The sequence below is a fragment of the Hyaena hyaena genome, unplaced genomic scaffold (assembly GCF_003009895.1).
Source record: "Hyaena hyaena isolate Hyena2069 unplaced genomic scaffold, ASM300989v1 scaffold_378, whole genome shotgun sequence".
NCBI lineage: Eukaryota > Metazoa > Chordata > Mammalia > Carnivora > Hyaenidae > Hyaena > Hyaena hyaena.
In genome coordinates, this window is record NW_024081009.1 from 403,594 (window position 1) to 418,914 (window position 15,321).

A 15,321-nucleotide genomic window follows, 5' to 3' on the forward strand; every position below is an offset into this window, starting at 1 on the left:
CTCCTTGACATGAGTCTTGGCAATTATTTTTTTAGATAGGACACAAAACACACAAGCAAAAAATAAAAAAATAAAAAAAGAAGAAGAAAAAGTTAATATGTGGGACTATATCACACTAGAAGCCTTCGGCACAGCAAAAGAAACAATCAACCAAATGAAAAGGCCACTTACAGAATGGGAGAAAATAACTGCAAACTGCATCTCTGGTAAGGGGTTAATATTCAAAGTATATAAGGAACATCTGATAGCAAAGCTCCCAAAATTCCATTTAAAAAACAGGCAAAGGAACTGAAGAGCCAACTTACCAAAGAACACACACAAATGGCCAATCGGTACATGAAAAGGTGCTCAGTATTACTAATCCTCAGGAAAATGCAAATCAAAACCATAATGAGATACCATGTCACATGTGTTCAAATGGCTATCATCAAAAAGATAAGAATTAATAAATGCTGGTGGGGATGTGGAGAAAAGGAAACAATGTTCACTGTTGGTGGGAATATAAATTGGTGCAGCCATTGTGGAAAACAGTATAGAGGTTCCTCAAGAAATGAAAAATAGAGCTACTATATAACTTAGCAATCCCACAGCATATGAATTAAAATCCACTTTGAAACAGGATTTCAAAAAGATAGCTGCATTCCCATGCTCATTGAAACATTAATCACAATAACCAAGATATGTGTCTGTCAGCTGATAACTGGAGAAAGAAGATGTGGTATATTATATACGGTAGAAAATAATTCAGCCATGAGAAAGAAGGAAATCTTGCCATTTGTGACAACATGGATAAACTTTGAAGGCATTGTGCTAAGTGAAATAAGTTGGACAGAGAAAGACCAATATTATATGATGTCACTTATATGTGGAATCTAAAAATGCTGAACCCATAGAAACAGTAAAATGGTGGTCACGAGGGGCTAGGGGAGGAGGTAGGAAAGTGGGGAGATGTTAGGTAAAAGGCACAAACTCCCATTTCTAATGTAAATGATTTCTGAGAATATAATACACAGTTGTGATTATAGTTAATAACACTGTATTACCTACTTGAAAGTTCCCAAGAGAGTAGATCTTAAATGTTTTCACCATAAAAAAAAAAAGATAATGATGTGATGTCACAGGGGTGTTAGTTACGGCATAATCATTTTGCAATATACAAGTGTATCAAATCAACGGGTTTATATCTTAAACTTACGCAGTATTGTGTGTTGATTATCTCAATAAAGATGAAAACAATAAATACCTCTTAAAAAGTACAGGGGTAATGTCAGTGCTCACCATCATCTGGCAATCTTTCTATCAGATCCATGAATTCTTCTTCTGTGATGCTGATTCCCATGTTTTCTAAAAGAGTGTCCAGCTTATTGACATCAACATTGCCTCCTAAGTAACGAGTAGGAAAGAAATATAGTAAAACAACTTTTCTAAAACTGGACCATGCATTCACTCTGCTGTGTTATTATTCCTCTTTATCAAGCATATGTTTTATTATAATAAGGAACATTTCACATATTTCTTAGTACTATTGTTAAGATTTTCAAGGCAAATACCAAAAATCCAGTTTTGTTCAGTTAATAGGAGAATAAAATTCCTTTCAATTTTATGTTGGGATTCTGAAAAGTCAGAGCTAGAGGTGACTCACATAATATTCTATAAAACGACAGGTATTTTTGTTGCCTATACTGTCAGATTATTTGCTTCTGCTTTTGATTGAAATCTTTATCTGACAGCATTCATTCTTCACCGTTTGCTTCATATTTTATTTTGTTTCTTTGAGGCTGTTAGGAAAATCCAAGACAGTTTAACACTTTCTGTAAAATATTAGTACAGGAAACTACTTGGTTTACCTGATAAAATGTAGATCTACTGAAGAAAGCATAAATAAAGACACAATTGTATAGGAAAGGATGATTCCTGTTTTAACAACACAACTAAAGGTTTCAGACTCAGGCTTTTCACAGTGCTTCTTACTCACGTTTGAGAGACTTTATGCCCTTCATCAACCTTTTCTTGTACACTTTTCCATCAGCTATAAAAAAAATGGGATTTTTGAAAACAGAGTCAGAAAGAAAGAATTTTGAAATCTTTGAGTAAGGAACATTTCAAATTACAAACAAAAAAATAGATATACACAATATTTGCTCTCAGTGGTAAAGGAGTAAATTGCAAATCATAATCATGAGATACTTTTTTTTTTCCTGAGAATGTATGGACAATACCATTCTCAAATACAGTTTGTGGGAGTTCATACTACAAATACTCTAGAAGGAAATGTGAGAAGACAAAATATCTTCCATTCTGCAACTCTACATAAAGGAATTTAATCTCAAAAGATTTCAGAATGTTTGCAAAGATTTATCCACAAGGTTGTCAAATAAAAAAAGGACATATATTCAAAGATGGAAAACTGGAAAAATATACATCAAATTTTTCACACTAGCTATGGCTTTGAGTTAGGAATAGAGATGTTTTATTTTCACCTATCTACATTTTCAAGATTTCTACAATATATACACATGTTACCGCTGTGAAGAGAGAAGAGTTATAAATAAATAAATATATACATAAATATTATCTATCAATTTATCATCTACTGAGCACTAGAAGGAAATGTATGACAATATTAACAATGGGTATCTTTGGGTTATGGGATTAAAACCATTTTTTAATGAAATTTTGTGCTTGTATTTAATCTAATGAGGAAGTTAAGAACTGTGGCCTTTTCTCAATGTACAAAATTACCCACTTATTGGTAAACTATATAGTCAATGCTGCAAAAACACAACTACATTATTAGTTGGTGCTGGGAAAACTGGACACCTTCCTCTCCTTTTTTCCTTTTTTAAAAAAAGTCCTTTTTTACAAATCCATTTGATCAGTAATCTGAAGGCTGAGTAATGAACTTTGCCTTTGATAGCAACTTATAACTGAAGAGAGTTAGACTGATGATTTTTAAAGCAAAATCTAAGTGATGAGACTTTTCTTTGTATTTGCATTAGCTTTTTAACAGTTTTTAAGCATTTTTAGTTTATTTTGTAATTTTTCACATAGTTCTACAAAATTAGGCTTTCTAAAAAACCAAGATAGCACCACCCATTAGACTCACCATCAGGGGCACCTGGGTGGCTTGGTTAGTTAAACATATGACTTCAGCTCAGGTCATGATCTCACGATTTGTGAGTTCGAACCCCACATTGGGCTCTGTGCTGACAGCTCAGAGCCTGGAGCCCCCTTCAGATTCTGTGTCTCTCCCCCTCCCCCCGCCACCCTTCCTATGCTCATACTGCCTCTCTCTGTCTCCCAATGATAAAAAGGCTGAAAAACATTAAAAAAAAAAAAAGACTCACCATCAAGTGGCAGTGTCTTCAGAAAGTTCAAATGTTCATTAGGTGTGAGCTCAAGTCCCAAATTTTTAAATACACTTTCAAGTCTATTGGCATCAACTTTGTCTCCTTTGAAAGAAGAATGGATTATTGACACATGGAAATGTGGCATTATAATGATCCAAAGTAATGAAAAAGCTGGCTTAGAGAACACCATCCTCACTTTCATATTCCCATATATTCCAATAGTGCTTAAGAATAATGAGGCGGAACTTATTCCTTGATTCTTCATAAAGACAGAGAGGTCCCCTAAGACTAATGGTAAGACACCATAAAAGAAAATCAGGTTATATAAGTAGCCAGTAATTTAGGACATCTAATCTTTTTTCTTTTTAATGTTGAGTTGATTATTACTTAAAGCAGAATATGTTCTAAAATTATTCACCTTCCTGTATTCTGTGCCTGCCTATTCAAGCCAGCAGTCATTAACTCAGAAGCTTATAGGAGCTGAACCCTAGAAGAAATGGGTGAAACTGTCACATGCCTTGTCCAAAGAGAAAATACACCAGTTATTGTGGTGAGGAAATGCAGGGCCAGTGTTGTCAGATTTTACAAAACTTGACTGCAGATTGGATTCTTAAAGTAATGGGTGGCCCATTTGTTAAACCTCTGATTTAAACGCTGGTTAAGATCAGTATAACACTGGTAGAAACTACCAAAAATATAATTATTACTTAAAATCACCATTTTCTTTTGTAGTCCAACGCTAGAGAATACAAAGTCAAAAGTGGAAGTAAAGTTGAATGTAAATATTTCATTAAAAATATGTAAAATATCAACATTAATAAATTTATGATATAATATTGGGAAAACACTATACAAAATATAACATAGGGTTAGAATTTAATTAAAAATGTTTAAGTAATGGCATACTCACCCGAAAAATATTTCACTTCATTCATCAGTTTTTCCAGATCAACTTTACCTTTACCTGTAAAACAAAGAATAAATTGGATAGAAACATGACAATGAAACCAAAAAATGTGTTGCATAGAGCAGAAAAATGTAGCAGTATTTATTTGTTCTAGAAAATTTAACCTTTTTCAGGTACACACTTTTAGTTACAAAATAAGTCATGAGGTTGTAATACACAGCATGATGACTATAGTTAATATTGAAATACTAATATTTGAAAGTTGCTAAGAGAGTAGATCTTAATTAAAAAATTTTGTTTTTCTTTGAGAGAGAGAGAGAGAAAGAGAGAACAGGCAGGGTAGAGGGGCACAGAGAGAGAGAGAGAGATGGAAGGAGAGAAAGAATCTCAAGCAGGCTCCAAGCTCAGGGTGGAGCCTGATGCGGAGTTCAATCCCAATACCCTGGCATCATAAGCTGAGCTGAAATCAAGAGTTGGATGTCCAAACGACTGAGCCACCCAGGCACCCTGAGAGATCTTAAAAGTTCTCATCATGATAAAAAATATTTGTAACTGTATGGTGACAGATGTTAACTAGATTTAATATGGTAATCATTTGCAATATATACAAATATTGAATCATTATGCCTGAACTAATATAATGTTATATGTCAGTTATACCTCAATATAAAAAATACAAAAACTGGTTTCACACACACACACACACACACACACACACGTGCACACACACTAAAACTTGACTTTGCTACACCTTTCGTAAGAAGGTAGAAGAGGAAAGACGTCAGCTTGAATGATAATAAGTACAATTATTTTCTGAAACAAGTAATATTCCAGCATTTCCAATGTATTATGCTCAGGGAAGCTAAGTGGCTAATTCTTTTCATTTAGTTTCTGAAGAGAAAACTGCTTTATTTCCCTGCAGTAAAATAATGATCCATGTTGATGAGAAAATCTAGCTATAACCTAGAAAACATTGTGTAAAGCATATTCATGAATTCAACAAACTTGTTTTTGAGTGTCCACAAATACTCACAAAATGACCAGAAAAGTGCATCAATTACCAGTAATGTTGCTAATTCTGTGGTGAGAATTTTTGGACCTTATTCTTTATCTATTAAAGTATTCTTAGTCACTAATGACTTCTGCATCAATACCAACTAAAGGTCAAGGCAAAATGGAAAATGTATGTTGGTTTACCTGGGTCATTATAGGTAACCAAGATTATCATGAAAAATGGACAGGATCCTTAGAGAGGATTACAATTTTTGGCCTGGCTTTGTAAATGGGTCACTGTGGTTATCCATTCACCTTTTCCTTTGCCCATCTGGCTTATTACTGGCAAAAATCTGACCCAAGATGAAAGGGCTATCTGCCATAGGCTGTCTAACTGAGAGGGAGTTCTGTTCCATTAAAATATTCCAAGTTCATCTCAGCAGAGGAGGAATCTATGAGTAAGAATTAGAACATCTGCGTGACAGGGGAAAAATTTTAAACCAAAGTTGATCATTTTCCTTTATTTATAATGTTGTTCTTACTCTTCTGTATTTACTTTAATAAAAATTTTGGAAGGGCTTCTGTGTACATGGAGACTGGAACATGGCTCATATCCTTTTACCTACCACCTCAAAGCTGTTTGCCTTTGAAATTCAAATGTTGCTGGTCTCTCTAGGCTGCTAGGGCTATGTCAAACCTTCAGCTCTGGCTGTGTCATGGAGAAAGAATGGGCATGGGATTCTTTCCCCTCTCAACTAGGGAAGCACCAGAGAGGTGTCAGAGTGCAGGAACAGAACTAGAAAGTAGTAGGTCTGGGGAAAAGCTTGGCATTCAGAATCCTGAAGACCCTGATGAAGATCAGTAAAGGCTAGCATGAGGGCATGCCTCCTCTGACTCTGAAAAGAGCAAGAAAGAAGAAAACAGGTAGGCAGAAATATTTATGCTCCTGAGGTGGTGGAAATACAAAAATACCTGAACAGATGCTTCCTTCTTTTCTAGAAGTTTGAAAGTAATCTGTTATGGAATATGTCATATTAAGTGCTAAATAAAGATCTTGAAATAGAAAGGAAATTATTTAAGATAGTTTTATTATTGTAATTGAGAGAGAGAAACACACACACACACGCACACACACAGAGCAAGCGAGCAGAGAAGGGGCAGGGGGAGAGGGAGAGAATCTTAAGCAGGCTCCAGTCTTAGTGCAGATCCCAATGTGGGGCTCCATCTCACAACTTTGAGATCATGACCTGAGCAGAAATCTAAAGTTGGATGCTTAAATGAATGAGCCACCCAGGCTCTAAGTTTTATGCATTGTTTGTGGGAGTTGAAAACGTATAGTTGGAGAAGTAAGGATATTCCCAAGATCTCATGGTGGGGAGTGGAGGAAATGATAGGAGGAATAAGTCTTCTAAAAGTTTGCACTTATTGGGATTGTGTGGGGGTGAGAGGGAAGGGATAAAAGTGAAATGAAATATTTGCTGGGAAAGGCTGTCTTGATGGAGAATAAAGTAATATTTTGTTGCCAGTAATAGTTATTATATGTAAGTATGACAGTGAATGGGAGGAAAAGGAATGTAAGACTTAATGAAATGTGACCCTCCTCTGAAACTTTAAAATTGATTAGAAAGAAAATAAATATAATAAATGACAACTTGAAGAAACCAGTGATAATAAGCATAAGAAAAAAAACAATAGAAAATAAATAATAAACGTTAAAGAAGATTAAATAAATTAAATTAAATATATCCAGTGTTACACCAAATATGAACAAATTGAAATTTCTCATTAAAAAAGGAACAATAGGTGCATCTTGGCAGCTCAGTTGTTTAAGCTTCAGACTTTGGCTCAGGTCATGATCTCACAGTCTGTGAGTTTGAGCTCCGCATTGGGGTCTGTGCTGACAGCTCAGAGCCTGGAGCCTGCTTCGGATTCTGTGTCTCCCTCTCTCTCTCTCTGTCCCTCCCATGCTTGCACTCTTTCTCTCTCAAGAATGAATAAACATTAAAAAAAAAAAAAAAAGGAACAATTGTCAGATGGGTTCCTTAAAAACTCAGCTATATGATGATTTCACAAAATAAATTTCAACCAAATGATAAAGAAGATAGAAAACAGAGGAGTGGGCAAAGATATATGAGGGATATATACAAGCAAAAAGCCATTGTTTCCTTGAGTTTCTGCTTAGATGATATGTTCATTGCTGTAAATGGGGTGGGTGTTGAAGTCCCTTACTATTATGGTATTATTATCAATGAGTTTATGTTTGTGATTAATTGATTTATATATTTGGGTGCCTTCATATCGGGGGCATAAATATTTACAATTGTAATATTTTGGTGGATAGACCATTTAATTATGATATAATGCCTCTCTCCATCTCGTTACAGTGTTTATTTTAAAATCTAATTTGTCTGATATAAGTATGGTTATTCCAGCTTTCTTTTGATGACCACTAATATGATAGATGTTTCTCCATCCCCTTACTTTCAATCAGGCGGTGTGCTTAGGTCTAAAATGAATCTCTTGGGAGCAGCATATAGATGGGTCTTGTTTTATCTATTCTGTTACGTTTTTTGACTGGAGAGTTTAGTCCACTGACATTTAGAGTGAGCACTGCAAGATATGAATTTAGAGCCATGCAGTTGCCTGTAGAGTTGGTGTTTCTGGTGATACTCTCTGGTCCTTTCCATTCTTTGTTGCCTTTGGTCTTTTGTTCTGTTTTGTCTTTTCTCCATTCAAAGAGTCCCCTTAAAATTTCTTGCAGAGGCTGGTTTACTGGTCACAAACTCCTTAAATTTTGTTTGTCTGGGAAACTCTTTACCTCTCCTTCTATTCTGAAAGACAGCCTTGCTAGATAAAGAATTCTTTGCTGCGTATTTTTCCAATTCAGCACATTGAATATACCCTGCCACTCCTTTCTTGCCTGCCAAGTTTCTGTGGGTAAATCTGTTGTGAACCTGATCTGTCTTTCCTTATAGCTTTAGGACTTCCCCCCTCCCCCTTGCTGCTTTTGTAATTCTTTCCTTGTCTGTGTATTTTGTGAATTTGACTATGATATGCCTTGTTGATGATCCATTTTTGTTGAATCTAATGTGAGTTTTCTGTGAGTCTTTGATTTTGATGTCTGTGTCCTTCCCCAGATTAGGAAAGTTTTCTGTTATAATTTGCTGACAAATTATACCTTCTGTCCCTTTTCCCCTTTCTTCATCTTCCGGGACTCCTATGATACATACATTATTCCTTTTTCATAAGTCACTGAGTTCTCTAAGTCTAGTATTGTGCTCTTTTGCTTTTTTTTCCTGCTTCATTATTCTCCATAGTTTTGTCTTATATATCGCTGATTCACTGTTCTGCTTCATCTGTTTTTGCTGCTGTGGCATCCATTTGAGATTGCATCTCATTTATAGCATTTTAATTATGTCCTGACTAGATTTTACTTCTTTTGTCTCTGCAGAAAGGGATTCCATGCTTTTTTCAACACCAGCTGTTTTTATTATCATGGTTCTAAATTCTAGTTTAGACATCTGTGTTGATTAAACCCTTGGCTGTCGTTTCTTCTTGTTATTTCTTTTGGGGTGAATTCCTTTGTCTTGTCATTTTAGGGAAGAAAAATTAATTCAATGAAAAATTAAAAACAAAACAACATATCAAATGAAGAAAGCTAGATTTTAGGTGTGTTTTTGTCTGCTTCTTGAAAGAAGCTTGATGGAATAGAGAAAAAAAGGCAAAGAAAAGAAAGAAAAAAGGTAAGAAAAAACTTAAAAAGTAAAAAATTTATATGATAAAATAGAATTATAGAAAATGAAATAGAATAAGATATCTAAAAAAATAAAGTATAAAAAAGAAAATAACAATAAACTTTTCTCTTTCTGCATCCAAGAAAGAGGAAAAAAAGAAAACAATTTAAGCAAAAAAGGAAGCAAAGAAAATGAATAAATGAACCATAAGACAGAATGAAACCTGAATGAAGTTATATCCACTTTTCCCTAGAACTGAAACTATAAAGTATGAAGTCCTCTGTAGCCCATAAAATAAACAGGTGGAGTGACTTGTGCTTGTCTTCCAGGAGACATGCTTGGAAGCACAGTTGGGTGGGGCTTGGTATAACACTCTGTTCTTCATTAGGTGGCAGCTTACTGGGGTGGATCAGTGTGGTAGGCATGTGCATGCATGGGAGAGATGGAAATGGCTTCACCCAGCCCCCTAGTCTCTGGCATAGGAACTTTGTGCTGTCACTGACCCACAATCAAGCATCCTCCTTTGTCTCAAGTCTTTCTCCACTCCGTCTCTACCCAGTCCATGTCCAAGCTGTCCACCTACCAGGCAGCACCTCCCTCTAGAGTTTTATCTCAGATGGGGTTGTCTTTCAAAACCCCATGCTTCAGGGACTCCTGAGGCTTGGACCCGCACCAACACTCTGGGGGAGGGTCTCACTGAACAACATCCCGATGCTGCCTTGCCCCAGAAAACACGTGTGTGATTGCACAGTGGCAGAAGTTCAGAGATTATGGCAAACCACAACACACAGCTGGCACCAGGTTTCACTGCACTCTGGCATCTAATGCCAGCAAACGTGGCTGCTCTCCAGGGTCGATTGGAACTTTTGCCTATGAGGAGGCCATATGGCCTCTACCAAGGGAAACTGCTTCTTTCTATTGTCACATGTACCCCTCAGATCCCACTGCCTGCCTCTGGGGATTTGTCCTACTTCCTCACCAGAGCACCTCCAGGCACTGATCTTCAGAACTTCAGACTCTGCATTCCACTGTTTATAGAATACTGGTAGTACTGAAACCCTTTCTTTTCTTCCCATCAATAATTTTGGGAAACAGATTTCTTGTTCAGTCTCCTGTGAGTGTTTTCACTCTTTCTCTCTTTTTCTCTCCAGCTACTTTAGGGAGAGTGTTTTTCTTCCATGATCCCGATGCACCACACACACACTCTCTCTATCTGTCCTATCTCAGCAAAAACAGCTCCGTACCCTCTGTGGCTTTTCTTTCCCTCAGTTCACTTCTCTTCACTGTGTACCTGCTGAGTTCTGTGGCTCAAGTTATGCAGATTGTTATGTTAATCCTTAGATCAATTTCCTAGGTGTTCAACATGGTTTGGTGCTGATCTAGCTGCACTTGAGGGGTGAGACAAGCTCAGGTCCCATGCTGCTCTACCATCTTAATTCCCAGCAACATAAATAACCGACACAGGCAAAATCAGATGAATCTAAAACATACACTAAGTAAAAGAAGCTGTAGCAGAACATATTTTTCAAGGATGGCTGAGATAATAGTTTGCCCCCCTCCACCTGATCTTATTACAGTGTGACTAATTCATCTCCCACCAAAAGCTTAGATTGAATCTGGGCAGGGACTTGTGATTGCTTCAATAACAGCATTTGGTGGAAGGGATGCTCTGTGACTTCTGTGACTTCACCTTAGTTACAGATTTAGAGAAGAACTGTTTTAAGTTGCCTGCAATAGACTTTTCCTCATAGGACCCATGTGAAAGTGAGAGACAGAAAGACAAATACTGAGATGGCTGCTGTGTAGTGCAGGGATACTCTCACCATATTAAAAAAGAAAAAAAAACCATTACAGATAGCCATACATATATTAAGTACCCTTTTTATAAATACTGGTGTCACACATTAGCAAATATGGCTAAAGAGTTCAACTGTAATTTGAGCAAAACCTATCAATTCTCACTAGAAAAAAGAAAGGTTGAGAGAAAAAGTCAAGTTATCTTGAAATCCTTCTCTAGTTTGCATTTGAAACCAGCAACATACAAGATGCATTTTTTCTTTGGACCCGAGTTTTTTCCCTAAGATTTTCAGAATGCCTTCTTGATGTCAAACAAGCATTTTTAATGATTGTTATAAATAGGCTCATAAAAGTAGCTTTTCTGGAGTGTTCAGTGGTATTTAAAATGCTCACCATTAACTGGCAGATTTTGCATTACATCTTTAAGCTCCTTTTCAGTGAGGACCATGCCCATGTTTCCCAAAACTTCATCCACTTTACTGGAATCAATCTTCCCTCCTTATAGAAAAAGAAGTACACAGGTAAAAGTTAATGTCCCTAAAATGTGGGATAAATTCCCACCTCCAGAGGATTATAGTTATCATGTTCATCCAAAAAAAAAAAAAACCCAAAGCCTGATGAGATCTTTACAAAAGGTCAGAGTCAATAATAAGAGCTCAAGTTAGAGCTTATTGTTTTAATTTTAATCTTAATGTATGCATGCCCAGTATAAACACTGAAAGGTGACAGAATGAATCCTAAGAGAATTCTAGTAGGGTGATCATAATTCCAGTGTTTCTAACTACTATTATCCCATTTCATTGCATTCATTTTTACAATGAATGTCTAGTTATGTTAAGGGATGCTGTTTTTCCATTACCATTAAATTTTTTAAAAAATTTAACTTAAAAATTAATCAATTTCAATGAAGATATTAATAGTAGTACAAATAGTATGTGGATGTGGCAGACATCATGAAGGTGGTATTGGGAACCTTGCTTAGACATGACTCTTCTCCTTGGCCTGTTCCCTGTCTATCTACTCAGTCCTATGTTCTTTCAATTTCTTGGAGACTTTCTAGCACTATCTTGTTCTCTCTCTCTTTTGGTATAAATGTCAGATTAGTAGTCTCTTGATGCTGAAAAAACTAACTGAAGAGGTGCTACTTTTCCCTTTACTTTTGCTATGTAGCCTGGGCTATGATAATTTCTTCTGTGTCAAAGTTGAAAAATCCCAGAAAAATCATGGGAATTCTTTCCAAGTTACAACATAAAAAGTGATCTCCTAAAGAACATGTTGATCTATAAAATAAGCAAAAATATATAATAATGTGTTAGGTGGCAGCGCTTATAATTTAATCACAAGGAATGCCAAATGTGATGATCTCAGAAAGATTTGTGTTTTGTTAAGTTTCTCCCTTACCTTTAAGAAACTTTATACCATCCAGCAGCCTTCTTTGATAGACTTTTCCATCTGTAAGGAAAAGGACTCTTCAGAACACAGAAGAACAATGTGGAGTGTCATTACTGTCTAGTAAGAAACAAGCAATTCAGGAAGACATCTTTTATGAACTGCCTTAGAAATTTTCTGATTTAGTGGCAAATAAAGCAATTGTAGGGGATGGGGATTCTGACAAAATATCTTTTACTTTTCTTTTGTGATATTTTCATTTTCCCCTATTAGATCATTCCCTTCTCTTTTTCTCATTTACTCTGGCTTAAATTTTAGATCTCTTGATAGATTCAAAAGTTATAAGTAATATAATTGAATCCTGATGATAGGAGTCATGGTGATACAACAGTTACTTCTCAAACTAAAGACAAATTTGGCACAGATAAATTTTTAACATATAATAGAGTCATTTAAAATTATGTAACATGAAACATAAAATTATTTCTGACAAGCAATAAGATAGAGACAATTTTAGAAGTTTTCACAAGTTAACAATACACTTCCCTGGATGACTCCATTTTTATTTGAAATACTCACTATCAACTGGTAGATTTTTCACCAGGTGTGAGAGTTCTTTATCTGTGAGTTCTATTCCCATGTTTCCTAGAACTGTTTTCATGTCATTGACATCAATTTTCTCTCCTTTAAAAGGATAGAAACGATAACATGTGAGATTTTAAAGAGGCATCGAATTATCCTAAATAATAATGAAATCTCTTATTACTGTTTAATTATTAGCACCAACTACTCAATGCATAATAAAGGCAAATGAGTCCTGTTTGACTGCAGTTATGGCAGAATATTAAAGTGTTTCTTTCAGGGCGGAAATGGTGGGGGAAAGGGAGAGAGGCAAACCATGAGAGACTCTTGAATGCTGACAAAAACTGAGGACTGATGGATGTGGGGGGGAGGGGGGATGGGCATGGAGGAGGGCACTCTTGGGGATGAGCACTGAGTGTTATGTGGAAACTAATTTGACAATAAACTATTTGTAAAAAATAAATAAATAAATAAATAAATAAAGTGTTTCTTTCCATAACTTTAGTAATAATAGAGACAAAATGACAGAGGGCATAATAATGCAGTTCATAATTTTCTGTTGTGGGAGGTTACCAGCAGGTAATAAAACTTTAGTCTCTTTTTATTGCACTCATGTATTTTTGGTAAAAATCTGGAATAAATGAGATTATAGGGCCTAACAAAATATGACACTATGTTTTGTTGTTAAAGCATTGACAAACTAGAGAAAGACAAATGCCTCATGGTTTCACTCATATGTGGAATTTAAGAAACAAAACAGATGAACATGGGGAAGGGGAAAAAAGAAAGAGGGAGGCAAACTCTTAATTAGAGAGAACAAACTGAAGGTTGAGGGAGAATGAACTGAGGTGGGCAAGGGATGGGCTAAACTGGTGATGGGTGGGCACTTGTTATGATGAGTGCTGAGTGTTATATGCAAGTGATGATGCACTAAGTTCTACTCCTGAAACCAGTATTATACCATATGTTAACTAACTAGAATTTTAAAAAAAACTTTAAAAAACCAACTGACAAACCAAAGTCCAGGAAATCAAATTACAATCAGTTTATTAAAAATTATACTTAATTTATTATTATTATTTAATGTTTATTTATTTTGAGAGAGCGAGCAGGGGAGGGGCAGAGAGAGAGGGAGAGAGAGAATCCCAAGCACTGCACTGTTAGTGCAGAGCCCTGATGCAGGGCTTATGAACCATGAGACCATGACCTGAACCAAATTTGAGAGTCAGACATTTAACTGAGCCACCCAGGTGCCCCAAAATATCATAATTTAAAAGGAATATAAAGTAACAGGAAAGAATATAAAGTATGTGTAAAGAATCAGAATCATGTATTTGGTAACTTCCTCCTCACCTGTAACAGCTTCTACCTTATCCATTAGTTTTTTCAGATCGACTTTCTTAGAGGCTGTAAGACAAAGTTAGAGAATAACAATAACATGAACTCAGAAAAAAAGACACATAGGACAAGAGTTGATTTTTACCTAAGATTTATTGTTCCAGATGATGACCAAGGAAAATAAAATCATTTACAATGAGGACCAAGATTTAATAATAAATAATGAATAAAAAAGATCTTGAAAGGTTTTATTAAGTAAGATGAAAACTGTGAAGGTTTACTTTATCTAATATTTAAGAAAATTCAGGTTATAATTATTCCATAATTCTTAGAAGAAACAATGAATCAATGCTGACTTTTACAAGTGTGTTGAGATATGACTTTTCTGAGAAAATTAGGTTACTGTACATCACAGCAGCCTTTTGAACTTTAAAATGAGACATATAAAAATACTACACTTGATCTTAGCCAAAAGGCCAAGAAGCGATTGAGACATATAAAAATAACCTTTACCAAAATGATTGATTTTTTTCCAAGGGCTTCTTTAAAATCTTTTGAAATTCAAATCAAAATGTATGTTGAATGTCCTATCATGTACAATTTTTCTTCTTCAATTATTAAACATTCTAATTCTTCCAGGTCTCCATTCATTAGTGGCTTTGTGTGATTTGAGTAGTCCTTCAACCTACTTTTGCTCACTTTTTAAAATTATGTATCTCTCAGTATTTTCTAGGATTGTGATCTTGTGTTACCACGTGTTGATGCAGTGGTCAGATAGAGACCAGTGTTAAGCAGTGAGGGATATGTGATAGGAGCTAATTACTTAAATGGTCAATTTAGTGATCCACTGAACCTAATGGGTAGATAAGAACACAGCCAAAATCCTATCATTTTACCACACCATTTGTATTCAGCTTAAAAAAATTTTTGTAATGCTTATTTATTTATTTATTTATTTATTTATTTTTAAATTTTTTAAAATTTTTTACTGATTTATTTATTTTTGAGAGAGAGAGAGAGAGACACAGCGTGAGCAGGGGAGGGTCAGAGAGAGAGGGAGACACAGAATCTGAAACGGCTCCAGGCTCTGAGCTAGCTGTCAGCACAGAGCCCGACGTGGGGCCTGAACCCACAAGCCATGAGATTATGACCTGAGCCGAAGTCAGACGCTCAACTGGCTGAGCCACCCAGGTGCCTCTATTTTTGACAGAGAGAGAGAGAGAGAGAGAGA

The 15,321-nt window shown here is 35.7% G+C and overlaps 1 protein-coding gene and 1 pseudogene across 1 annotated transcript in view; both read right to left on the bottom strand.

Annotated features, from left to right (window-relative positions):
- LOC120244243 overlaps nucleotides 1-15,321 on the bottom strand; it is a 199,136-nt gene that overhangs the window by 55,749 nt on the left and 128,066 nt on the right. The window contains exons 43-50 of the mRNA XM_039250636.1: nucleotides 14,106-14,159; nucleotides 12,750-12,854; nucleotides 12,183-12,233; nucleotides 11,175-11,279; nucleotides 4,261-4,314; nucleotides 3,348-3,452; nucleotides 1,976-2,029; nucleotides 1,279-1,383 (exon numbers count right to left, since the gene is read on the bottom strand). Of these exons, the coding sequence (XP_039106567.1) occupies nucleotides 1,279-1,383; nucleotides 1,976-2,029; nucleotides 3,348-3,452; nucleotides 4,261-4,314; nucleotides 11,175-11,279; nucleotides 12,183-12,233; nucleotides 12,750-12,854; nucleotides 14,106-14,159 (633 nt within the window). The remainder of the gene's footprint in view (nucleotides 1-1,278; nucleotides 1,384-1,975; nucleotides 2,030-3,347; nucleotides 3,453-4,260; nucleotides 4,315-11,174; nucleotides 11,280-12,182; nucleotides 12,234-12,749; nucleotides 12,855-14,105; nucleotides 14,160-15,321) is intronic.
- LOC120244275 lies at nucleotides 14,484-14,578 on the bottom strand (annotated as a pseudogene).